The sequence below is a fragment of the Monodelphis domestica genome, chromosome 5 (genome assembly GCF_027887165.1).
Source record: "Monodelphis domestica isolate mMonDom1 chromosome 5, mMonDom1.pri, whole genome shotgun sequence".
NCBI classification, from domain to species: Eukaryota; Metazoa; Chordata; class Mammalia; order Didelphimorphia; family Didelphidae; genus Monodelphis; species Monodelphis domestica.
Window position 1 is genome coordinate 307,577,632 of NC_077231.1, and position 25,473 is coordinate 307,603,104.

A 25,473-nucleotide genomic window follows, 5' to 3' on the forward strand; every position below is an offset into this window, starting at 1 on the left:
CTTTATTTTCACTGATCTCTAAGTGAAATTTGGAGTTTCCTTCAATGATTTAAAAATATTATTCTGATTATCTGTGAAAACTTGGCTCTCTCAGCAGTGCACTGATCTGGGACCATCCTGGAAGTCTTATGATGGGGAATGCGATCCACCTCCCGAGAAAGAACTGTGGCAGTTATCCCTCACATCAATGCATCTTTGGTTTTATTTGGGGCTTTGGGGTATGTAGGACTTTGCTCTTACAACAATGACCAAAAGGGAAGTAGATGTTGCATGACTATAAAAAAGACAAAATATCTATTATTCTGAGAAGGTGGTCCATAAGCTTTACTAGACTGCCCAAGGGGTGGGTCCATGACACAGATAAGATGTAGGCGATAAACAAGATGACATATTGCCCTGTCCTGTTCTCATCCGTGGGGGATTTTCCAAAGACAACAGTGAGAACAAGACATGAGACCACCACATGCTAAATTAAGGAACGCGAGAGTAAAAAGGGCTGGCTTTTCAGTTAGGACTCTGGTGTTTAATGGCTGAGGGAGTTCACTGATGTGGCCATCTCTTCCAAAGGTGCAGGTGGCCTTTGTCCATAGGAATCCGTGAGATCCTCACAGAGGGTCAATCCAGAATGTTGGGGGACCCTCCTCAATTTCTCTTGATGTTACAAAGACTCCAGAGGAGCACATGGGCTCTCCATCTTTCTCTCTCCCCACAGGACCATCTTGTGTTTTTTTTTCCTTTAATGCCATCTTTAACTCCAGATTTCTTTCATCATTCCTGCTTGTGATATATTGCTGCCTGCTCACACTCACCAAGTGCCCCTCCATTGCCAGCTGGGTAAAACGAATTCTTAATTCTTGGAGACTATAAGTAGCATTTGATGACTTTCAGCCATACCAGCAACCCATGAAGCAACGTCTTAGTATGAGGATAATAAAAAAGAATTCCTGTATGTCCTCAGAATGCCAATGTATCATGATCAGCTCTGTGACTCTGACTGATATCAGGGATATCCTCTCTTCTTGTCCTCGTCAATGGCTTTGTAGGGATTTTATCCATGTGGGCAACGGGCACTACTCATGTCTTCTCATAAGAATACTGATGATATGCTTCAGGGTTATCTACTGGGCCTCAGAACAACTCTGGGAGGTGGTTGCCATTAGATCTCCATTTTACAGATCAAGAAACTGAGGCTTAGAGAAGTTAAATGACTTGAGCACTGGAGTCCAGAGTCACACAGCTATTAAGTCTTTGAACAAGATTTGATCTGAGGTCCTCCTAACTCCAAGCCTGGCATTCGATGCATTGTGCCACCAGCTTCTCTTCCTTTGTGACTCTTGTCTATCCACACTTGCCCATAAATCCTCCACGAGGAGGCAACCTAGTGTGCTGAGCTACCTCTAGCAAAGCCAAATGAGACTGTGAATTCCCCAAGGCAAGCAGTCTGCCTTCTTGCTCTTGGCCAATTCTGTGCCCCATTCGGTGTCCCTGGCAGTGCCATGATTCCTATCTTGACAGACCAACTCTAGAAATTCCCTTTCCAACTGCATATCACATTCTTCATCCATTTGGTTTTTTTCCCCTATGGATAGTCAATGAACTAAACTATGTGGATAGCATTTGAATGATTATAATGTTATAATATACTACATAATTATATATAAATTATACAAGCATAAATAATATGTGTGAATAGATCATGAATATTTATATTATTATAGAATATACCAGTAACATAAGCATGTGATTAGATTATGAGTAATTACTATAAAAATAATATAAACTCAGAGATTATGAATTTTACTTATTTTTTACTTTTTTTAACTTTAATTCAGTGTCATAGCCTTTGATGAAGTCAATACAATAACATTTAGAAGACGAGCTGGAGAACCTCTTCCTTTTCTGTTTGAACTCCACATGGCCCATCCACCATGATGATGGCCAATCTGCTTTGGGAAGCATACATCTCTGTTTTAACCTCCTCATCTGTCAGGAATAATCAGGAGGTCCTCAAAGTTATTCTATTATTCTATACTTACAGGAATATTTGGCTTTGAGTATAGGCAGGAGACTTTGGTAGTGGAGCACCTTTAGGGTGACATTTTGGTGTATTGATTCAAATGGCTTTTTGCATTTTTAATCTGTTTGTCTCCTTTTTGGTTTCATCCTTAAATGCCTGTGAGTCATTTGGGGTAGCTGGATCTCTCTAAATTTGTTTGACCTTCCATTGCTTCTCTACTGTTTGCTGACATTTTAGTATGACATTCCAAATCGCTTTCATTTTATCTGATTATTTTAATTTACAAATCAGTATACTTTGCAGAGTTCCTGGCATACAGTGGGTGCTTAATGAATGCTTGCTTCCAGACTGACTAAACTGGTGTGGTCCCTGTTTCCATCTCTTTTGGCCTGGCAAGGAGACAAGTGTTCGCTTTGGACAGAGGTAGTTTCTGGGCTCCTCTTCCTTATGGGGACTATTTGACATCGGTTGAGCATTCCCTAGGACATGGCGACCATCTGCATTGGAATCGATCCTTTGTTTTGTTTCTCGTTTCATTGCCACAACTTGCTTAAATACATAAGTGTATCAATTTCTTTGAAAACCTCAGCCTAGTAGATATTAGCAAGGATGATGACGACAATGACAATGACAGAACTGCCTCCATCGTGGATCCTGACTTCTCATTTGTCGTCTTTTGATTTCAAATTGATTTTGGTCTTTGTCCTCACAAGTCAGGAGTCTCTCCATATACAGACAGCTAACAAGGGAGCAACATATCAGTAATGAGCTCTTCTCTGTCTTAAACTAGAATCATTTCCGTTTTTAAGGTTTTATTTGATGCCTGCCATCAAGACAGATATTCATGCTTTACAGGCACGGACCTTGGCTACTCATCTCTCATTTTTTTAATCCCTTACCATCTGTCTTAGAATGGGTACTGTATAATGGGATTAAGTGACTTGTCCAGGGTCACACAGCTGGGAAGTGTCTGAGGCCAGGTTTGACCCCAAGATCTCCCATTGTGAGTCCTGTTCTCAGTCTACTGAGCCATGTAGCTGCCCCCTGGCTTCTCTCCTTTTTTATTCCTGCATCAAAAATTCCAGTTTGTTTTTTGCCACCTTACCCAATAGCAACTCATATATGAAGTATATCAAGTATTAACATATAACATATATACACACATATGCGTGTGTGTTGCTCTTTCGTGCAAGATAAACCCAACTTTGCCAATTCCATGAAGTGTCAGGCTGGCTCACAGGTTTCCCTTGGAAGATTAGTGCTTAATTAAAGTTCCTCATACATTCATTCATGTCACCCTCAAGAGCCATCCTAGTGTAGTGACCATAGCAGTGTAAGTACAGTAATCTTCATTTCCTATGTAAACCCTTTTTCTGCTCTTCATATACTAAAATGTTCATATCTGTGGGTGTCTGTCAAGTTTATCCTTTTTTCAAAAACTGAATAAAAAAGGGGGAAAGCAATGATTTGGGATCAGGAGACCAGGGTTCAAATTCTGGCTCTGAGCCATGTTTGCTGCATGACTCAGGACAAATTTAGACCTCAGAGTCCTCATTTGTAAAAGGAGAATAATAAGCCTTTTACATTTGCTTCGTAGGGCTGTTGTGGGACAAGTATTGCAGACCCTAAAGCATTTCTATAAATATAGGTTAGTATTTTTCAATAAATAGGTATTAAGCCATCACTATGCAATCATGCAATGGAAAACCTTGGAATGAGGGTATGAACTGGAATCCCAGCCTTGTCCCCTGCCTCCTCCGAGACCTTGGGTGAGTCACTGCACCTCTGAGGATCTCAGTTTCTACCTCTGTAAAATGAAGGTGCTGGACCAGAGGGGCTCTAAAGAATGTTAGGGCTCCTTGAAGTTCTACATCGATGCCCCACGGTCCTCCTCTATATTCCTGATAATGGCGCACGCTATATACACAGAGAAGGATACATGGCGGGAGAGCCATGCTTTCATCGGCTAGGGAACTTCTGGTGTGGAAAATCTTTCCAGCTTCTCTGTGATCTCATAGTTAAATCCTAGCAAGTGGCTGCCTGGCTTGAGGTCCTAAAAGTTAGCATGGATCCCCCAGGTTCCCCCCGGCTAGTACGGGGTGCTTATCGAGGTTCTGAACCCAGATGCACATCCTGCAGCTTCTTCTGCTCCATATAGTACCCCTGCCAAGGCAAGGAGGGACGGCCATACTCACTCCTGGGCACTTTGCTGGGATAGGTCTTCTGACAAGGCTTGTACTCATCGGGAGGAGGGAAGTCTTCCACCGAGTGAAAAGTGAATTTAGACTCGAAGTCGTCTGGAGGTTGGGGGGGCGGAGATGAGGAAAAATGAGAAACGTGCGCGTTAATAACAGTCCTGGGCATCGAGTCTGCTTCTTCTCTAGGAAGCGGCTCCGGGGCTGTAAGCTGTGCTCGGCGCCCTCGTGCTTTAATCGGGGGCTTCCCATTTCCAGTGATTGCTGTTACTCTTCTAAGCAGTCGCTTGGGGCATAGGAGGGACAAGGAAAGGATGGGTGGGGGCTGAAGACCCCTCCAATGTGTGCTTGGGGGGGGACATTCAAGTACAAATCATTTTAAAATTAAAATCTTTAAAGCTTAACTGTATTCAACAACAATCGTTTCCTAGGCAGAGACCACTCAGAGAAAGACTGGAATGAAAAGAAGGGTGGGGGAGGTGGGTGGCCCCTGACCCATCTGGGAGCTGACGCAGTACCTGTGATATGGAAGTTGCCATTCCTCAAAGGTGCTCCAGGTTGTGGTGGGCTGACCCAGGCCAGAGCCTGCTGACTTTTGCTGGACAGCTCCGTTGTTGGGGATCTTGCAGGGGGCACTGGGGGTGGATTCAGCTTCCCCCCACTGGTCCCTGAGGAAGAAGCAGGTAGAGCCTTTATATGCCCAGCAGGGTAACAGTTGAAGAGGTTCACAAAAGCTAAATGACTTGTCCAGGGTCACACAGCTAGGAAGTGTCTGAAACAGCATTAGAACTCACATCTTCCTGACTCTATCCACTGCCTCAAGAAAGTTTCAAAGAGAAGATATCTCAATTGAGCCCGAAGGAAACTCAGAGAAGAGGAGGAAAAGCCTTGAAGAAGGGGCTTGGGGATGATGGAGGCAAGTTCAGGAATCCATTAGACATCTAGTTTGGCTGGAATCGAGGGTATGTGAAGGGGCTTAGAGTCAGAGGAGCTTGGATACAGAGCCCTCACTCTTATTTCTCATTAATGTAAGAAAAGATTGGGAAGGCTGAATGGACTGGACTATGGAAGACCTGAAAAGGCCAGGCTAAGAGGTTTGTATTTCCTTGTAAATCAGAGGAAACTCTTTTAAATTCAGCTTGGTGCCTTGCTCATGGATGCTCGGTAAATGTTTATTGAATTGAACCTGACTTGGATTTTTCTTTTCGCTCCTACTGGACTATAAGCTCCAAAAGGACAGGGAACTGCAGTCTAATAACTCTCTGGGTCTTTGACAGTACCTGCCTGGAGATTGGGGCCCATACCAGGAAATTGCAAGATCACCACAATGCAGTAAGGGACCAGTAGGAATATGCCATTTGCCCAGGCACCCCATTAGTCTAAGATGGGACTGTTCCATTGTATTCAGTACAGGACAGGTCCTAAGCCATGTTAGGAAGACCTCGGAGATGTGGTAGAAGGGACCCTAGCATCAGATTTGGAAGACTTCCACCCTTAACTGTTACTAACTCATTTATATCCCTCTGTGTCCTTCCTTCCCTCAGTCTTCCCTTCTTTCCTTCCTTCCTCTTTTCCTCCCTCCCTCCCTCCTTTCCTTTCTTACTTCCTCCTTCCTTCTTTCCTTTTCTTCCTTTACCTTCTTTCTGCCTCAGATTTGATTCCACCTATCCATTCCAAGGCAGAAGAATGATAAGGGCTAGGCAATTGAGGTTCAGTGCCTTGCCAGTGCCAGGGTACATAGCTAGGACGTATCAGAGGCCATATCTGAACCCATGAGCTTCCAACTCTGGGTCTGGTGCTCTATCCTCTGAGCCGCCTGGCTGCCCCGTTGTCCTCATCATTCCCAGAGGAATGATAATATTTGACAAGTTCCCTCATGGAAATGCTGTGTTCTGTCATGTGTGGTTGGCAATGTCCACTTGGCTGTAAACAACTCCAAAACTGTACCCAATTGCCTAAAGAGGATTCAAAAGATGGTAACAGTGTTCTAGGGCTGAATGGGCCTTGGGAGAACAGAGCATAACTGGACAGAGGAGCCTAGAGAAGACCCTGATCTTTCCTGAAAGATGAGTCTGGGCTTCTCCATCCATCTGGATTAGAGACTCCAAGGGGTGGGCTTCTGCTGCAGCAGCTGGGACTGAAATGAGCTCCAATGTCCAACTTCCTAACCACAAACAGCAAAAGGGGACTAGGATCAGTAAGTGAACAAAAGGTGGAAATGTATTACCATCCTTTTGGATCAGATTCATAATTTAACTGGCTCAGAAGACCTCTCCCCCACCCTACAATGAGGAAACTCCTCTCTGTGAAACTTTAAAGTCTTGGGGAGCTGTCTAGGGAAAGTTAGGAAACCAACATTTTAAAATAATAATGAACATTATTAAAGGCGGCTAGATGATATGGTGACTAGAGTGCTGAGCCTGGAGTCAGAAAGGATCATCTCCTTGAGCTCAAATCCAGCCTCACACTTCCTAGCTGTGTGACCCTGGGCAAGTCACTTCACCCCCTTTGCCTAGCCTTTGTCACTCTTCTGTTTCAGAATTGATACCAAGAAAATCTTAGACCCACAGCTCTGTGAAGGGGGAGAGAAGAGGGGGAAGGAGAGAATATGAATCATGTAACCATAGAAAATATTTTAAAAATAAAATTGTTTAAAAAAAAAGAAAGTCTTAGACCGGGAGAGTTAGTAAACAGCAGTTTCCTGCCCTCCTGGAGTTTACAATCTGGAGCTTGCTCCTCAGGGTTAAATGTGATTCCCCAGAAAACAGCTTCTTCCCATCTCCATCACTGAATTTTGTAGTTTTCAGTGCATTTCCTTCCACCCAACTATAGAAGAATAGACATGCTGAGGTTCTGAGGATGTGCCAAAAACTGTTTTCTTTTTTGTCAGGGATTTAAAGGTAAAGGATCTTTTTGTTTCAATGGAAATGAGACTGGTCTGGGAGTCACAGGATCTGGGTTCAAATCCTACTTACTCTCTGTGTGACCTTGAGCAAAGGAAGATGGGGAAAGATACTAGATTTGGAATCTGAGGATCTAGCTCACCTGGCCAGACCCTGGCTTTGCCGCTTATCACTGGATTTCAAACAGGGTTCCCTTATGGGAAGATTTGGACAAGACTGCACAGGATGGGTTGCAATCCAAATTGTTGGAAGCAACTTTCAAAAGGATGAATCATAGAAGAGTGTTGGAGTAAGAAACTCCTTGGTGCTACCCACCATCTGTCCTCCATGCTATATGGCGGTGCAAGATCTAGAACATTGTGGTATTCCATAATCTTTTGCAACAATAAGAGAATCTTCTGTGCTTTGGCAAATGTTTAACAACCAGCTCTCCAAAAAAATTTAAACATCTCCCCAGCACAGTTTTAAGGTTAATCTGCATTAACATTTTTTCCCCCTTACAATCAACAACACAATAAAGGAAGCCCTGATTTGTTGTGTTTGCTTATTTCTGAGGTGTAAATGCTCATACTGAATATTTAACAATCAGCTCTGGTAAGCCAGCAGGAATTGGCTCTAGAACACGGGATTGGAGGTTTACTTACCCGCCCCTCTGCCAGGTCTTTTCTTCTGTACCAAGATAGTGGACTGAGAGGCTGGAGGAATGGGTGGGAGGGGCATGGACTGTAGGCTGCCCTTAGGGGACTTGAGGGGAAGAGGATCACCATTATTATTGGAGCCTGGCAAAGGCGCTGGGGACAGAGAGGACCTGGGCGTAGGAGAGGAATAAAGGGGCAGTGGTGGAGGGGGAGGTGGCGGCGGTGGTGGGGGTTCCCTAAGTTCCGGCTGAGGAGAAGCAGGGCTGGCGGCATCTGAAACCTGCCCAGGAAACCCACAGGGAGGGAGGAGAGGGAGAGGCGGAGGAACCGGAGGCAGGTTCAGGGGCCCCACCAGAGGCTTCCCTGCCTTCTCGCCCTGAAGAGGTGGGGGCGGGGGAGGCGGAGTTGGGGGAGGAGGCGGGGGGACCATTATCTGGGTGCTCGTTTTGGTCATCAGAGGCGGGGGGGACACGAGTGGAGGCTTAACCATGGCAGGGAGAGACGTGGATGGAGGGAGAGGAGGCGGAGGCGGGGGAGGAGTGGTGGGAGGCGGAGGGGCAGGCATGTTGGGGCGGGGAGGGACAGGTCTTGAAATGGCCGATGCTTCCGGTGCATTTCCCAGTCTCGGAGACGCAGGGGGGTTCACCGGGCTGCTGATGGTCTTGGTGGGAAGCCGAGGAGAAGGAGCTCTGGACCCGCCACCTGAAAACCAAAGGGGGCTTTTGGCATTGCCTCCACCAGGACGAGCTGAGCTGGTGCCAGCGGGCATCACGGGCGCCTTTCACTTGAACTCCCACCTCGGTAGGGGGAATAATGAGCCCAGAAAACCTTCACCTCCTCTGGGAGGAGAGCCCGGGTTTGCGTTACCAGGTCTTCCTCACTACTTTGTCCTCTCATCCCTCCGTATTGTACTATGAAACTAGAGAAAAAGAAAACCTCTCACAAGCCCACAAGGTCAGTTTCTTCCACTTCCCAGAACCACCCCGACTCAGCCTGGGCCTTGGATGGGCTATTAGAAGACCCTGCGTCAATCTGCAGGGAGACCGTGACCGAGACCCTTAATTCCTCATCTGTAAAATGGGCAAAATGCCACTTGCCCTGTCCGTGCCTCACAGCATAACTGAATAAAATCCTCCACGATTCCTAGCGGAGTATGGAAAAGTGGCCTTTTGTCATTACAGCTGAGAGGAGCAGAGTGGATGACTTGGACTCTCCATTCACGACCTTCTACGGCATTAAGCTTGTCATTTTCCAATGAGTCTTAAGGGGACCAAGATCGCCCCAAAGCTCTGGAAGATGACTGGCTTGGGAACCCATTGCTAGTGACTTAGAACTCAGCCAGCTGGTGGATTTCTCTGCCTTTGTCAAAAGCCATGGAGAAAAGTCATTTAATATACTTACCAGGTACAGTACTTACAACAACAATTGCCCTCCATGAAGTGAAAAACTCTCTTCTGCTTCTCTTCCCCTCTCCTTCCCTTCCTGTATCCCTTCCTTTCTTTCTCTTTCTTTTCTCCCTTTCCTTTCTCCTTCCCTCCCTTTTCTTTTTTTCCCCTTCCTTCCCCCGTTCTTCTTCTCTTTTCTTGCTTCCCTGCCCCTCTCTCTTTTCTCCCTTCCTTTCTTTCTTTTCTCCATTCCCTTCCTTTTCCTCCTTTCTCTTTCTTTTCTCCATTCCCTTCCTTTTTTCCTCCCCTCCCTTTATCTTTCTTTTCTCCCTTCCCTACCTTTCTCCCTCCCATTCTCTTTCTTTTCTCACTTCCTTCCCTTTCTTCCTTTCCTTTCTCCCTTTCTCTTTCTTTCTTTCTTTCTTTCTTTCTTTCTTTCTTTCTTTCTTTCTTTCTTTCTTTCTTTCTTTCTTTCTTTCTTCCTTTCTCTTTCTTTCTTTCTTCCTTCCTTCCTCTCTTTCTTCCTTCCTTCCTCTCTTTCTTCCTTCCTTTCTTTCTCTTCTTTCTTTCTTTCTTTCTTTCTTTCTTTCTTTCTTTCTTTCTTTCTTTCTTTCTTTCTTTCTTTCTTTCTTTCTTTCTTTCTTTCTTTCTTTCTTTCTTTCTTTCTTTCTTTCTTGTCCTTTTCTCCCTTCCCTTCTCTCTTCCCCTTCCCTTTCTTTCCTCCTTTCCTTCTCCCTCTCCCTCAAGAAAGCAGGATCTGAAGTCAAAGAAGCAGAGTTCAAATCCTGCCTGATTCTTAAAACTCATAAGAGGGAGCAGCTGGGTGGCTCAGTGGATGGAGAGTCAGGCCCAGACATGGGAGGTCCTGGGTTCAAATCTGGCCTCAGACACTTCCCAGCTCTGTGACCCTGAGCAAGTCACTTAACCCCCATTGCCTAGCCCTTACCACTCTTCTGCCTTGGAGCCAATATTGACTCCATGACAGAAGGTAAGGGTTTAAAAAACAACAACAAAAACCTCATAAGACCTTAGATAAGTAAGTCACTTAACCCTTCTTGGTCATCATTTCCTCATCTGTAAAACAAGGAAGTTAGACTAGATGGCACTGTGATTCTATAATCTGAGTTCAAATCCTATCTGCTCCTCTCTGACACTGGCAAGTCACTCAAGTTTCTCAAGCCTCAGATTCCTCATCTATCAAATTAAGAGGTTGAATTTCTGTCCTCTGAGGTCCCCCCCTCCCCAGCTCTAAATCTAGGCTGCACTGATTGGAATGGTGTCAGAGCTTTTCAAAGTCAAAGCTGCTGCTTTTCTGGGGTCTCTTTTGGTTTTCTTCCATGCCTTACCTGAGCCATCCCTCTGTCCAGCTGGTCTCAGCACAGGAAAGCCCCCTGCAAACAGGCCTCCCAGGGCCTGGGGGTTGCCCCCTTTGGAGTTCCCAGCAGCCCCTCCACCTTCTTTGTTGGCTCCTTTGGAGGCTGAGGAGAGAAAAGGTGGGAGACTGTCCTGAGTGCCAGCATCACATGGCTAATGCACCTTCAGCTCCTTCCCTCCTTGTGAGGGTCATCTGAGGGTGTTGGTTCTCTACCCACCATCCCACACTGCCTCTTATTCAACTTCTCACCTGCAACAAACCTATGTATGTGAGCTCCTTGAGGCCAAGGGTCACTAACATTCATAGCATCCTCAGCAGGTACGAAGCACTTACAGTGCTTCTAGATTCTAACACCAGGGGGCAGGTAAGTAGCTTAATGAGTAGACCACGTCTGGGATATTGGGAAGACTCAGGTTCAAATCTGGCCTTAGACACTTCCTAGCTGAGTGACCCTGGGCAAATCACTTAACCCCAACTGCCTAGCCCTTTTTGTTCTTTGGTCTTAGAACCGACACTAAGAGAGGAAGGTAAGGATTTTTAAAAAGAAATGAATTAATTCCAAAACCCAACAGTCTGTGAAGGTGGGTCAAGCTAGAAGCCACATTCCCAGACTGGGCTGCAGGTCCCTGACCTGTCCCCTCTGACTCCCCTCCAGAGGAATGAACACACCCCACCCCCACCCCAGAAGGGGAAGAGAATCAGCCCTTGAGCCCAGCTCTCTAGAATCTTCTATATCCAGAGAAGCCAGTGCTTAGAGATTTTAGAAGATGAAAAAATGAATGAGAATGGCTGGCAAGAACTAGAAACCATCTCGGAGCTCATGTTCCCGGAGAAATTAGGACACAGTGCCCACTGGTGGATGGTCTGCTGAAGTTTTCAGAGAAGTGTTTATTTATTTGAACTCCCCTATCTTGGAGGTTGGAAGAGTTCTGGTTACCTGGAATTTCTAGTTAAGCTAGTGTCAAATGCAGGCATCTTCTCCTCCTCCTCCCTCCCCCCCCTCCACATTTTAATTTATATTTCTAAAAGGTATCTGCCTCATTCTCCGTGTAATTAAGAACAGGAAGAGGAACAGAATTAAATCTCAATCTTGTAACAAGTGAGCATTCATTATTCACTCAGCCTGTGAAAGGAGTCCTCAAGCCCTGGGTTCAAATCCTACCCCTGCCCTTTACTACCTGGTGGATTTCAGGTAAGACAAACTTCTCTGGGTATCAGTTTCTTTTTAATAACTTAAAAAGGTATTTATTTGTTTGTTACATTAAAGTTGCCGGGTATTCCGAACATTTGCCAAGTGGAGTCCTAAAGAGTTGGACCTCGCCCCCAAATGACTAAAACCACCAATATCCTTAGTGTAGAAGTGCCTAAGCTGACTCTGCACTCAGCCCAAGAGGCAGTGGGCTTTCTTTTATGGGGGATCCCTGCTATTGGCTTGTTGCCTCGGTCTCCCCAAAGCAGAGTACAGAGGAAAAGACAAACCAAGTAATAGCCAATCAAGGTTGAACTATTCTCTCATGATGGTCTAGAAGCATTGAAGCAGAGCTGGAAAGCATAGTGGAACCTCTTCCTTGTCACAGATGAGAAACATTGAGGCTCCCTGGCCATGAGGCCACAAGGGCAGCCAATTGCTACTTGAACCCACGCCAGGAATGAGCTTTTAGTTCCGTGGTGAAACAGGATATCTCGATGTAATCTCTATATTGTAGAAAACCCTTTTTTATGTTTCTAGAAATAGAACAGAAGTAGAAATCCTGCCCAACTTTGAAAAGAAACCTCTTGAGCCGGGGCTGACCGGAATCCAGCTTGTCAAATTCATCAGTTTGTTTATAACCCTCATCTTCCATCTTAGAAACACTACTGTGTATTGGCTCCAAGGCAGAAGAGCGGTAAGGGCTAGGCAATGGGGGTGAAGGGACTTGCCCAGGGTCATCCAGTTAGGAAGAGTCCGTGGTCAAATTTGAACCCAGGACCTCCTTTCTCCAGATTTGGCTCCCTAGCCATTGAGCCATCCAGCTGGCCCAATCGCATCCCCTTTATAAGGGAAGCTGTGTACTGTGCAGGAACTATCTCTAGGCTGAGTCTTGGGTCCTGGCCTGCTTTGCGCAGGACTAGACAAGTTTCTACTTCGGTCTCTCTTGGGAAAAGGGAAGCAGAGATGGGGGCCCAGGGCTGTGGAGCCTGACCTACACTGTCAGACTCAGTGACGCTGGTCTACTGTTCCTCACACACAACACTCCATGTGTGGAACACTCTCCCTCCTGGCTTTCTGTGAGTCCCACTTAGTCGGCCATTCCCAGACCTCCTTAGTCTCGCTGTCGCCTACTCTCCATTGCTGCTGAGCAAGATGCTCGCTCCTGGCTCTTGGCCCCTTCTCTCTCCCTCTAGACTGGGAGCAGGAACACTTCTTCGCCTTTCTCTGCCTCCTCGGAGCCAAACCTGGGAGGTGCTTAATAAATGGTTGCTGAGTGACTCCTAGAAATAGTCTTTATCACAAAGGAAGTACGGGAGGGGCGTGTTCCGAAGGGGCAAACAAAGGATCTGGGGAAATGGGAAACCGCCAGGAGGGCCGCCTCCTCGGCCAATCAGTTGAAGCCAAGGTCCCTTGGGGGGCGCAGGAGCTCTCTATTTGCCGCAAACCGCAGGGGATCCGGCCCGCCTCCCTCATGGCCCTCTCTCCCCTCCTGAGAGTCACCCTGGCGCCATCCCCAAGCGCACTTACTTTCGATCTGGGGGGCGCTTCGGTCATTGATCTGCGTGACTTTGCGTAAGCGCGTTCCCTGCTGAATATCGGCCAACAGCGCGCTCCGCCCTTGAGCTGCGTCCTTCTTCGGTCTGGGCGCCTCGGTGCTTAGCTGTGGAAGACAAGGAGAAACCATGGCTGGCCGCCTGAGAAATGCCTGTGCGCCCGCGGTGCTCCAGGCTGGGGCGGCTGGGAGGGCTGGGCAGCAAAGCTCGAAGCCCAGCGCTTGCTACGCGTATGCCACCCTGTGTGGAAAGAGCTACAGTGTCGGGAAGAGCCGCGGACGCACCTGGGGCTTTAGAGAGCATCAGATACACTGTTCCATGTCGTCCTGCTACAGCCCAGGGAGAAGACGGTCCTCACTCTACAGATGAGGAAACTGAGGCTCCCCACGATTTAAAGGGGTGGCACTGCTGGTAAATCTTAGAGGAGGATTCAAATCCAAGCCTTCCAGACTCTAAGGAGGGAAGGAAGTGATGCAGAGTCCATAGGCGCCTAATCCTGGAGTCAGGAAGACCCGGGTTCCAATCCTTCCTCATACTTTTGCTAACTGTGTGACTCTGGGCCGCTCACTTACCTTTAATTCCCAAGTGTGAGGCTTCTCCCTCACCCACTATGGTGGTGTTGGTGGGGGGTGTGGGGGGATTTCTTCCTCTTCCCAAATGCCACTTGTGAGAAGACGGGACAAGGTTGGGCAGGAGCTGTGGGAATACCCTGATGGCTGCATGGGCAAAGCTCCTTCCTGGGAAGACTGGGGTGGGGGCTTGTCCTAAGCCTAGGTGGGCTCCTTGGGTTTGCCGGGGCAGCCTCCATGCCAGGAGTGTGCTAAGAGAGAACTCAGTTACTTGAGCTTTTTGGTAGAACTTTCTTTTGGATTCTGGGTGTCCTAGACCATGGAAACAGCTGTATCTTTGGCCCATAATTTCTGTTTTGGAGAGTCTGGAGAAGTCCCTGGGATCAGAAAAAACAGGGAGCCCTTCCTCTTTTGTGCCCTAAAAGCATTTTCCTATAATTCCTCATTAGGGCTTCATCTAGGCCACACTCTTCGGCCATCTCTCACGTACTTTCCATTTCTTAACAAAGTGGCTGTCTGGCGTTGTTCCAAGATGGCGGCCAGGACCACCAAGTGGGCCCTCAATAGCTCTAGTTTAAATATCTACGGACAGGGTCTTCCCAAGCCCTTGAGATCTGCTGCTTCAATATTCCCAAGCCATGGAGAGGTTACACGCCAAGACACACATGTGGGTATGATGTCATTCAGCCTCCAAGTCTCAGTGACGAGGGCTGTTTTCTCATCTTACTGTGGCTTCTCCTTGTTAGCTCCACGCTTTTCTGGACACACAAGCAGAGGCCTCTGAATTTTCCCACTAGAGGGCTCCCGTATGTGATATTAAATGGCATTTCCTATTCTTCTTCTGTGAAATAAAAACCTGGGAAGGACCAGAGAGCAGCTGTGACCACAGCTCTCATGCGCATAAACTGTTCTGGTGCAAAGGCCTTCCAAGGATGGACTCATTCACATGTCACAGGTCGGGTCACCCCGTGACACTACCTGCTGCAATCCTCACAATGCTTGTAGATAAGATTCCACCACAATTTGGAGATTCTCAAGAAGTCTGGGCTATGACTGTCTGCCTGTTTGTTCAGGCCGCCCCAAAGGGGCCATCCGAAGACTTCCAGCTGCTCTTACCTTTCTAGGTCAGCCTGGGGACAGGCTACTAGAAAAACCATGGGAAAATATTCTAAATTAACCAATTAAATAAAATCTCCTGCCTCCCCCCCCCCCCAAATAAATAAGTAAATTAAAAACAATGAGGCCAAATTCTTTTAGGAAATATCAGTAGCATGCCTTGTATTCCTGCATGAATTAAAGCAACAACAAACCCTTGTGCCTGTGTATCAGTGCCAAGGTAGAAGAAAGTGAGGGCTAGACAACAGGGGTTAAGCGATTTGCCCAAGGTCACCCAGCTAGGCAGTGCTCTCAAACCACTGAGCAACCCAGCTGACCCCTCAGATAACATTTTCAAAGCTTTACAGCTGTGATTCCCTTCAAGCCTCACCAGAACCCTATGAAGGAAGTGCCACAGGTATTTTTACCTCCATTCAACAAAGTATGAAATCAAGACTCAAAGGTCTACTGGCTGGAACTCTCATCCTACCCCCCCCCCGCCCCCCCAGTGCTGGAGGTGGGATTGGAACTCAGGTCTTGAGGTCTCTTAAAACTAAGATACTTTCTCAACAACCTTAGCAAAGTTGCAGGATACAAAATAAACCCACATAAGTCATCAGCATTTCTATATATCTCCAACACATCTCAGCAGCAAGAATTAGAAAGAGAAATTCCATTTAAAATAACCCTAGACAATATAAAATACTTAGGAATCTATCTGCCAAGACAAACACAGGAACTATATGAACACAACTACAAAACACTTTCCACACAATTAAAACTAGATCTAAACAATTGGAAAAACATTAACTGCTCATGGATAGGACAAGCTAACATAATAAAAATGACAATCCTACCCAAACTTATTTACTTATTTAGTGCCATACCCATCAAACTACCAAAAAAACTTTTTTACTGAATTTGAAAAAACCATAACAAAGTTCATTTGGAAGAACAAAAGATCAAGGATCTCCAGGGAAATCATGAAAAAAATACAAAGGAAGGAGGCCTTGCAGCCCCAGATCTCAAACTATACTATAAAGCAGCAGTCATCAAAACAATTTGGTACTGGCTAAGAGACAGAAAGGAGGATCAATGGAATAGACTTGGGTTAAATGACCTCAGCAAGACAGTCTATGATAATCCCAAAGACCCCAGCTTTTGGGACCAAAACCAACTATTTGATAAAAACTGCTGAGAAAATTGGAAGACAGTGTGGGAGAGATTAGGCTTGGATCAACATTTCACACCCTATGCCATGATAAACTCAGAATGGGTGAATGACCTGAATATAAAGAAGGAAACTATAAGCAAATTAGGTGACCACAGAATAGTATACTTGTCAGATCTTTGAGAAAGGAAAGATTTTAAAACCAAGCAAGAGCTAGAAAAAAATCACAAAATGTAAAATCAATAATTTTGATTACACCAAATTAAAAAGTTTTGTACAAACAAAACCAAATTCATCCAAAATTAGAAGGGAAGCAACAAAATGGGGAAATAATCTTTATAACAAAAACCTCTGACAAAGGTCTAATTACTCAGATTTATAAAGACCTAAACCAATTGTACAAATATCAAGCCATTCTCCAATTGATAAATGGGCAAGGGACATGAATAGGCAATTTTCAGTTAAAGAAATCAAAACCATTAATAAGAACATGAAAAAGTATTCTAAATTTCTGATAATCAGAGAAATGCAAATCACAACAACTCTGAGGTACCACCTCACACCTAGCAGATTGGCTAACATGACAGCAAAGGAAAGTAATAAATGCTGGAGGGGATGTGGCAAAGTTGGGACATTAATGTATTGCTGGTGGAGTTGTGAATGGATCCAACCATTCTGGAGGGCAATTTGGAACTATGCCCAAAGGGCAATAAAAAACTGTCTGCCCTTTGATCCAGCCATAGCACTGCTGGGTTTGTACCCCAAAGAGATAATAAGGAAAAAGACCTATACAAGAATATTCATAGCTGTGTTCTTTGTGGTGGCCAAAAATTGGAAAATGAGGGGATGCCCTTCAAATGGGGAATGGCTGAACAAATTGTGGTATATGTTGGTGATGGAATACTATTGTGCTCAAAGGAATAATAAAGTGGAGGAATTCCATGGAGACTGGAAAGACCTCCAGGAAGTGATGCAGAGCGAAAGGAGCTGAACCAGGAGAACATTGTACACAGAGACTGATACACTGTGGCACGATCAAATGTAATGGACTTCTCCATTAGTGGCAATGCAGTGATCCTAAACAACCCAGAGGGATCTATGAGAAAGAACACTATCCACATACAGGGCAAACACTGTGGGAGTAGAAACACAGAAGAAAAACAACTGCTTGAATACATGGGTCGAGGGGGTATGATTGGGGATGCAGACTAAATGAACATCCTAATGCAAACACCAACAATATGGAAATGGGTTCTGATCAAGGGCCCAATGAAATTTTGAGTTGGCTTCAGGAAGGGTGGGTGTAGGGAGGGAGGGAAACGATGTGATTCTTGTAACCAAGGAATAATGTTCTAAATAAATTAATTTTTTAAAAAAAGACCAAGATACTTTCTAATCCGTCGTGGGCTTCCTTACAAGTTCAGTGTTCTTTCTCACCACCTTCTGGCCATCTCCATGTCATGCTGCAGGATTTCTGGCATCATCCCTCTCTCTCCTCTTCAGGAACCTTGGACTCTGACCTTGGCACTCCAGGCTCTGATAAATGAGTTCTTGCCTTGTCTTGCCAGAACCAGGCATCTACACCACGTCTGCTCTTTTCAACCTGTCTCTGTGCTACATGGATATGCATTGTCGGTCCCCACCTGAGGAAGCAAGCCCTTTAAGGGGGCAGGAACTCTCTTTATATTTCTTTTTCTGTTTCCAATGCTTGGCACATGGTGAATGCTAATTTCTCTCTCTCTCTCTCTGTCTCTGTCTGTTTCTCTCCCCCATCCTCTGTCTCTCACTATCTCCCTTTCCCCATCCTCTCTCCTACCTCTCTCTTCCTACCCCACCTCAAGCTTTCTCCCTCTTTCTCTTCCTCCCCCCTCCCCTGGTCTCTCTTCCTCTGTCTGTCTGTCTCCTCTTTCTGTGCCTTCTCTCTGCCTCTCATTTCTCTGTCCTTCTCTCTCTCTTCTTCCTCTCTGCCTCTGTCTCTCCCTCCCACCCACCCATCCATCCAGATGAACTACTTAAAATAGATGCTGGCGATGGATTTCATGTTCCAGAGAGTGCTCAGCCCAGATGACCTCTGAGAGCGCCTCCAACTTCGAGCCCACAACTTGGACAATCATGGCTGGCATTTAGATGCCCAGCACTTTAAGGTTTGCAGTGCCTTTTAGATACAACCCTGGGAGGTGAGATAACACAAGTGTTCTCACCATTTTACAGATTAGGCAACTGAGGCAGGGCAAGCTTAAGTGACTTGTCCAGAGTCACCCAGCTAGTAAGTATCTGAGGTCTTCCTGCCTCCTTCTGCCACTGTGTGCCACTTCCAGCCTGATCCTCAAATTCGACAACTCTGTGGTCCAAGGAAAACTCAGCCTCGCTGTATCCTTCTGTGTCTCCATCAGCTCTCTGAAAACTACAGGGAGAGAAAATGCTTCCTTCAGCAGCCGGCTGCCTTTCTGTTGTCCCTGATTCTGTGACGTGCCAGCTCTCTGCTGGTTCTGAACCGAGATTCACGGGACTTCTGCCTGCTGCCGGCTCAGGACAGGCTCTCCCGGGCCCCAGAGCTGGAGCAGGGCAGTGTGTGTGAGCCCAGGGCCCTGGGCCCAAGGCCTGAGCCTCCAAGAGGGCCAAAAGGAAATAAAAATAGAAAGCAGGAGCTAAATCCAGCACTCGCGTCACCTCTCTGGGTGGCAGAAGCCCACTGTCATCCAGCGCCCTGCCACGGCTCCGGGTCTAGGGGTTGGGGTGGCCCATCAGAGCTCTGACTGTCATCTTGGGGTACAGCTGATGTCCAGGATGCCTGAGAGCCTTTGGGGTCACACTGCTGGTCTGAACCTTGACTCTAAACAGATTTGTGTTCTTTTCCTTTGTGGGGAAAGTTCAGGGGCTGGGGAAGCTGGTCTCTTTTTTTAATTCCTTTTAACCCTTTACCTCCTGTCTTAGAATCAATACTGTGTATTGGTTCCAAGGCAGAAGAGAGGTCAGGGCATAGGCAATAAGGTTAGGTGACTTGTTCAGGGTCACACATCTAGGCAGTATCTGGGTCAGATTTGAACCCAGGACCTCCTGCTTCCCAGTTCTATCCATGGAGCCATCTAACTGCCCCTGGAAGCTGGTTTCTTAAACAAGTCCAGAGACATCCTGACTGTGAAAGCTGAAGTACCAGTCAATTGCCTGCTTTTCCTCAATATCATCTCGAAGAACTGAAAAGGCCATCAAGTTCAGCTCCTACATTTTACAGATGAGGACAAAAAGTGAATGATGTTCACAAGGTCATTTAGAGCTGGGGCATGAACCCAGGGCTTCTAATGCCACATCTGGTTCTCTTTCCCACCCTATTCTAGGCCCCCGATGGAATGAGAGCCAGAAGGAAAGTTCGAGATCAGCAAGGTCACACAATGAGTAAGCGTCTGCGTCTGGATCTGAACTCGGGTCTTCCTGACTCCAAGCCCCTCACCCTGTCCACCTGACCACCAAGCTGCCCAATACCAGTATAAATAGATAATATTTCTCTATATAATAAATATAAAAATATTTTTAAACCTGTATTAAAATATTTTTGTATTGACATCTGATTGTTCGATGGCTTATTTTAGAACCTTCAAGTATACGTGAATTTCAAATAAATTTCAAATAGCATCAAAACAGAGAATTAATTAATTTAAAATCATTACGTGAAACAGAGAATTCCAGGCTTTGCACGGAGGTCCCTTAGATCTGGGATGCATTCCCTCCCTTCCCTCAGTAACATTCTTAAATGGCTTTGAAGAGAGCCTGAAGCTGCTCTGGATCCTTCCTGGCTGTTGACACTCTCTAGAATCCTGAAATGACACTGAATAACTTTGCACAGCGGCGGTGCTCTCTGTTCTCGGGGCACGCTGCTGGGACTTGGAGTGCAGAGCCCTCAGCCAGCCCCAGACGGAGGTCCCTTGCCCGCCAGGCAGCCAGGCTCCCTCTCGGGGGCGGTTAGCTGCTTTTCTGGCAACTCCAGCATCTAAACTGACGTCCTTTGGTGCTGTGTCTGCATGCCAAGGAAATGTCTGCTGTCAAGCCGGAGCTCCTGGGACAGAAAAGTAGCCCTCTCAGATTGTGCAAATTAGAGAAGATTCAAATATGAGCCGGATAATATTTTTAAAAAGGGTTGGGCTTGGAGTCAAAAGAACCCCAGGGGTACCGATCCCAGATCTGCCACTTATTACGCGTCGATAACTTAGGCAAGTAATTTAACCTCTGTGGGCCTCAGTTTCCTCATCTGTTAAATAAAGGGGTTGAACAAGATGGCCTATAAGCCCCCTTCCAGCGCCAGTCCTGTGATCCTACATGTGATTTTTTTGGTAGAATTATTTCCTTTTTGGAAGGACTACAGCGAATGGTTTCTTATCTTTCCCTACCTCAGCAGCACTGGTGAAAGTTATGAAGACTATGAATCAATCAACAAACACGTACTGATTACCTACTATGTGCAAGATGTTAGAAATTCTAGGGAACAGAGCCTTGCACCCTCTGCCAGTCTTTCTTCAGTACTACTCTCTCCTGATTCCCACTGTTTTTGTCCCAAGTGAAAGGGCTCTTTCACTAGGTCAGCTTCATTGTTTTTCATTTCCTTCTTATCCTCTTATCACCTGTACCAAACACACAGCCCAGCACATAGTAGGTGCTTAATAAATAGTTATTGATTGACTGAATGACCTCTAATACATGCCCATACTCTCCACAAGCCACAAGAATGAGAATTCAACGATTCCCTTTTGGACCTTGCTCAGTGCAATGATGAATGATCTAGTGAGGGAAAGTCAGTGGAATAATTCAGGGTTTCTTTTTCTTGAACTGGGAGCCCCGAGGTCCTTCCGGATGGAAATCTCTCACCCCGGAGATGGGCACAGGACCCAGGCAGGGGAAATAAAGGCACGTGAGTCTGGTGGCCCAGGAAAGAGATCGGGGAGCCCAGCAGTCACACAACAAGCCTGATTCTGACAACGCACTTCCAGTCCCCAAAGATGTACCTCCTGCATTTGCAAACCAGTGGGGCTGGCTGCCAAGGGAGGAGGCTGTAAAAAACCCCCAAAAACCAGCCCTCCCTAATAAAGACTGTTCTGTTTAACTGCATGCCAGCAGTTCTGACACATTGTGAGGACTGAAATTGAATGTCATGGCTGCCCCCAAATCAAAACAAATCACTGCTTTCATTGTCTTTAATGACCATAAAAAATGCCGGTTACTTTATGGAAACGAAGGGGAAGGAGAACCAGCTTTGCTGAATGGAACACATCCCCTTTTGGAAGAAGAATTTTGAGCAGGAGAAAGAAACGGGGCTTCTCAGTTCCCAATTCATGCCTGTATTTTTGCCTCAGTTACTGATTTGGACCTGAACTCCCTCTCCCAAGACTAATGAAATCTGCTCTGCAATTTACGGGGATTCAGTCAATCAGTAACTCTTTATGAAGCACCTACTATGTGCTGGGCAATGTGTTAGGTGCAGGTGATAAGAAGGAACTAAGGTGACTTGTCCAGAGTCACAAAGCTGGTCAGCATCAGAGGTGGGACTTGAATGCATGCTTCCTGGCCAAAGAGCCCAGTGCTCTTACCCTAAATCGGGCACCCCCTTGTAGAGTTGGCTGGCACGATTTTCACGTGCCTCTGTCTTATCTGAGGGCAGCAATCCATGCCTGGTTCCCAGAGGTGGCGCCTGGCATGAGAGACGCATGCTAAATATTTACTTATCGATGTCTAGGTACTTAGAGGTTTTCATGGTTAATGGGCGAAGCCATGATTAAAAATAGTCATCGTTCCTTCCCGAGCCTCTCAGGCAGGCTTTCAAACAGAGTCATCAAGTAAGACTCACGATGGCCATGTCAGCAGAACCAGGTTGGGAAAGGCTAGTGGGAAAACCAACGGGAAAGGCATGGCAGCAAGATCACTTCCCCTCAAGAAACTTCAGTGGCTCCCTACAGACTCCGGGATCACTACAGGTGCCTCTCAGCATTTAAGGACCTTCCCGTTCTGGATCCCAAAGACCTTCCTGACCCTAGTACATGAAACTCCCTTTGGGGCACTCTTGGATCTTGCTGAACACGCTTGAGCTTCTGGGATGGACCCGAGTTCTACTTCCACGGGAGCACTGGAATTCCTGCCTTCCTCCAGTGAGGAAGGACCTTTTCTCCCTGCTCCCCTCTGATCTTGCTCTCTTCATGATGAGTTGGCAGTATGGTGCACAGGGAAGGGCTCTAGCTCTAGCTTTAGAGGACCTGACGTCAAATCGACCTCTGCCACTGGCTGGCAACCCACATATCCGTGATCTTGAATTCAGGTTCTCAACAGAAAAATGGGAAGAGCCGTGGCAGCAGTCTTGGTACCCATTTGTCCGCCATATTCTTATCGGTACTGCTCACACCCAACTCATAGCTCCAGCCTAGGCACTTGCAGTAACAGTGACAGGGATGATGATGCCACCTTAATAAACTGGGGCCCCTCGGCTCTTCCTTGGCCAATTCCCCCAGAAGGAAGGCATGTAGCAAGTCGTAAAATGATGTGACTTTGCTGAGAAAACTGCCTGCCACAGACCTAGGCTGTTTTTGAATCTCAGTGGAGGACCCCTGCAATGATCTTGGCATTAGGCTTTCTATCACCTCCAAGTATTAAGATGACAAGCACAGAAACCCATCTTCCAAGGGGTGGAATCCTAGTGCTCACAGCCCCACCATTATTTTGTCACCAAGGGAGCCAACAAGGCACTTCTTAAGGGACCTTAGAGGTTACAGTGCAAGGCTTAATTGTTCTCTCTGGGCTCTTCCTCCCATCATGCCTGAGCTATGTGTGTCTGAACCCAGTACAGCTTAATAGAACAAGTGCGGCATTTGTTGGAGAGTCTGAGGACCTGCATTCGAATTCTAGTCCTGCTACTTATAAGCTGTGTGATCGTGCTATCACTGGGCATCTTTCCTAGACCCTTCTCTGTTTACCATCAGGGCAACTCCTTTCTGAGAAGTAATTGTGCAAGGTCACAGGGAGGAGGGTGCCTGGCACAATATTCAACCAATATTCCAATTCTCCCCAAAGTCTTCTCTGGCCTTTCCTTTTCCTTCTCAGAAATTCTTTGATCAAAGAACTGGAGAGAGAAGGAGAGGCAAGATGGAGGCACAGAGGTGGTTGGATTGTGCCTTGGGGCAATAGAAGTTAGAATGTCTCCTGGGATACTAGAATCCTAGATAGACCAAGAGCTGGAAGAGACCTCAGAGCTCCAAACTCCTGGTTTTACAAATGAGGAAACTGAGGTCCACCAAGGTCCTAGATCTAAAGCTGGGTACTTACTTCAACCTCCTGGTTTTACAGATGAGGAAACTGAGGTCCATCAAGGTCCTAAATCTAAAGCTAAACACTTACTTCAACCTCCTGGTTTTACAGATGAAGAAACTGAGGTCCATCAAGGTCCTAGATCTAAAGCTGGGCACTTACTTCATCCTCCTGGTTTTACAGATGAGGAAACTGAGGTCCATCAAGGTCCTAGATCTAAAGCTGGGCACTTACTTCAACCTCCTGGTTTTACAGATGAAGAAACTGAGGTCCATCAAGGTCCTAGATCTAAAGCTGGGCACTTACTTCAACCTCCTGGTTTTACAGATGAGGAAACTGAAGTCCATCAAGGTCCTAAATCTAAAGCTGGGCACTTACTTCAACCTCCTGATTTTACAGATGAGGAAACATTGACCACCAGAAACTGAAGACTTGATCAAAGACTCTAGAGTCAGAAGTTTGTTGTTGTTTAGTTGCTTTCAGTCATGGTAGACTTAAGAGCCAGAAGACATGGGTTCAAATCTCAGTTATTATCTTTGCAACCTTGTCAAGTCATTTTAGCTTGCCTGGACCTCAGTCTCATCTGAAAATGAGGGGGCTGGACTAGATGACTTCAAGACTTCAGATTGAAATTTAGGATGCTAGGATGAGTCAATTCAACCCAAGCCTCAGTTTTCTCATCTGTAAAATAAAGACAATAATAACACCTCCCTCCCAGGTCACTATGAACTTTAAATGAGATAAATGTTTTGAGGTGAAGTCAACAAACACTTATTAATCACCTCCTGGAGGTCAGGCACTGTGCTAAGCACCAGAAGTAAGGCGGGCACTCTATTATGTTGGGCTCTCTTCTATATGTTGCATTGACTGAACAGGAGGGAAGCTTGAGAGCTGGGCATTTTGCATTGTTGTCTTGATATCCCTAATACCCTGCACATAGTAGGAGCTTACTAAGTGACGGCTAAAATGAGTGGAGAGGAGGCTAAATGGCAAGTCCAAGGAGAGGCAGAACTGAGCAGAGAGCAGGGGGGCCCTGAAGGCTCCCCTTGCTGGGTGCCCTCTCCCCTAACACTGGGCTGCTTTTTCCCCATCTCCCCTTACACAGCACATGCCAAAGTACAGAAGGCGAGGGCCAGACTGTACTTGATGTGTATAAGGTTTATTGGCTCTTCCAAGGCTATCGTTTTATTGCCGGGCTTATCTCAGAGGAAGGGGCACCCTAGCCCCAAAGTGCCCCCTCTAAGGAGAGGCAGGGTGAAGCCCTCGTGCCTGGAAGGCTTCTGGGAGTTTCAGTGGCAGTGGAGAAAAAAGAGCTTCCCACATCGGAGATGTGCAGTGCCTCAAGGAGAGTTCCTAGGATTTTGAGAGCTAAACAGATTCTACAGCCCACCTCTAGGGCTCTCCCCCAGAGTCTCCCCTCCCTGGAATGCAGCCCACATCCTTCAAAGACTGCCTCTCCCAGGCAGCCTTTCTTAATCTCTCCTGGCTCTCTCCCTTTTCAGACGATCCTCCATATACTTGCCTGGGGAAGTCATCCCTGCCCTTTGGCATCCCTCCCACCACCGCCGCCAAGGAGTACCCAGGCTCCGGCAGGGCAGGGCTAGTCTTCCTTTTCATCTCTCTATCCCTCGTGCCTGGCCCAGAAGAGATTCTAAGGAAATAATAATTTCAGAATAAATGGAATTAAAAACAGAATTACATTGATTTCTCCATTCTGGAAACCAACGAAGCCTGAACGGGGACATCTGCCTGGGCATCCATCTGCCTAATAGTCACACCTATATGGAGATGCACCTGTACGCTGCTCTAGGGTGACCCTGAAAAGGCCCACCTGTGCAAAGAAGAAACTGGGACACCAGGAGCACAACTTTGATAAAAGGGAGTGATGTGAGAGCCGGGGGTGCCCAGTGGCCATGGTGTGGGCCTTGGTGCTGCTGAGACTCGGGTTCCAATCCCACCTTGGACAATTACTAGATGTACAGCAACAGACTGGCCACATTTCCCACCCCAACAGCCCATTTGTTCAGTGGCAAACTGGAAATACGGATCCCCTTAGGACCCGCCTTTCCAGGCTGTGGTGTGTACAAGTGAGATAAGGA

The 25,473-nt window shown here is 46.5% G+C and overlaps 1 protein-coding gene across 18 annotated transcripts in view; it reads right to left on the reverse strand.

The window, feature by feature from the left end:
* WIPF3 (WAS/WASL interacting protein family member 3) overlaps positions 1–25,473 on the reverse strand; it is a 77,382-nt gene that overhangs the window by 7,348 nt on the left and 44,561 nt on the right. For 7 of the 18 annotated variants that reach the window (XM_056800413.1, XM_056800417.1, XM_056800411.1 and 4 more), the window contains exons 3-8: positions 13,233–13,365; positions 10,485–10,616; positions 7,760–8,455; positions 4,731–4,880; positions 4,213–4,314; positions 1,789–1,983 (exon numbers count right to left, since the gene is read on the reverse strand). In XM_056800413.1, the coding sequence (XP_056656391.1) occupies positions 1,868–1,983; positions 4,213–4,314; positions 4,731–4,880; positions 7,760–8,455; positions 10,485–10,616; positions 13,233–13,365 (1,329 nt within the window). In that variant the 3' untranslated portion in view covers positions 1,789–1,867. The other 11 variants (XM_056800419.1, XM_056800421.1, XM_056800420.1 and 8 more) reach the window with 3 other exon arrangements.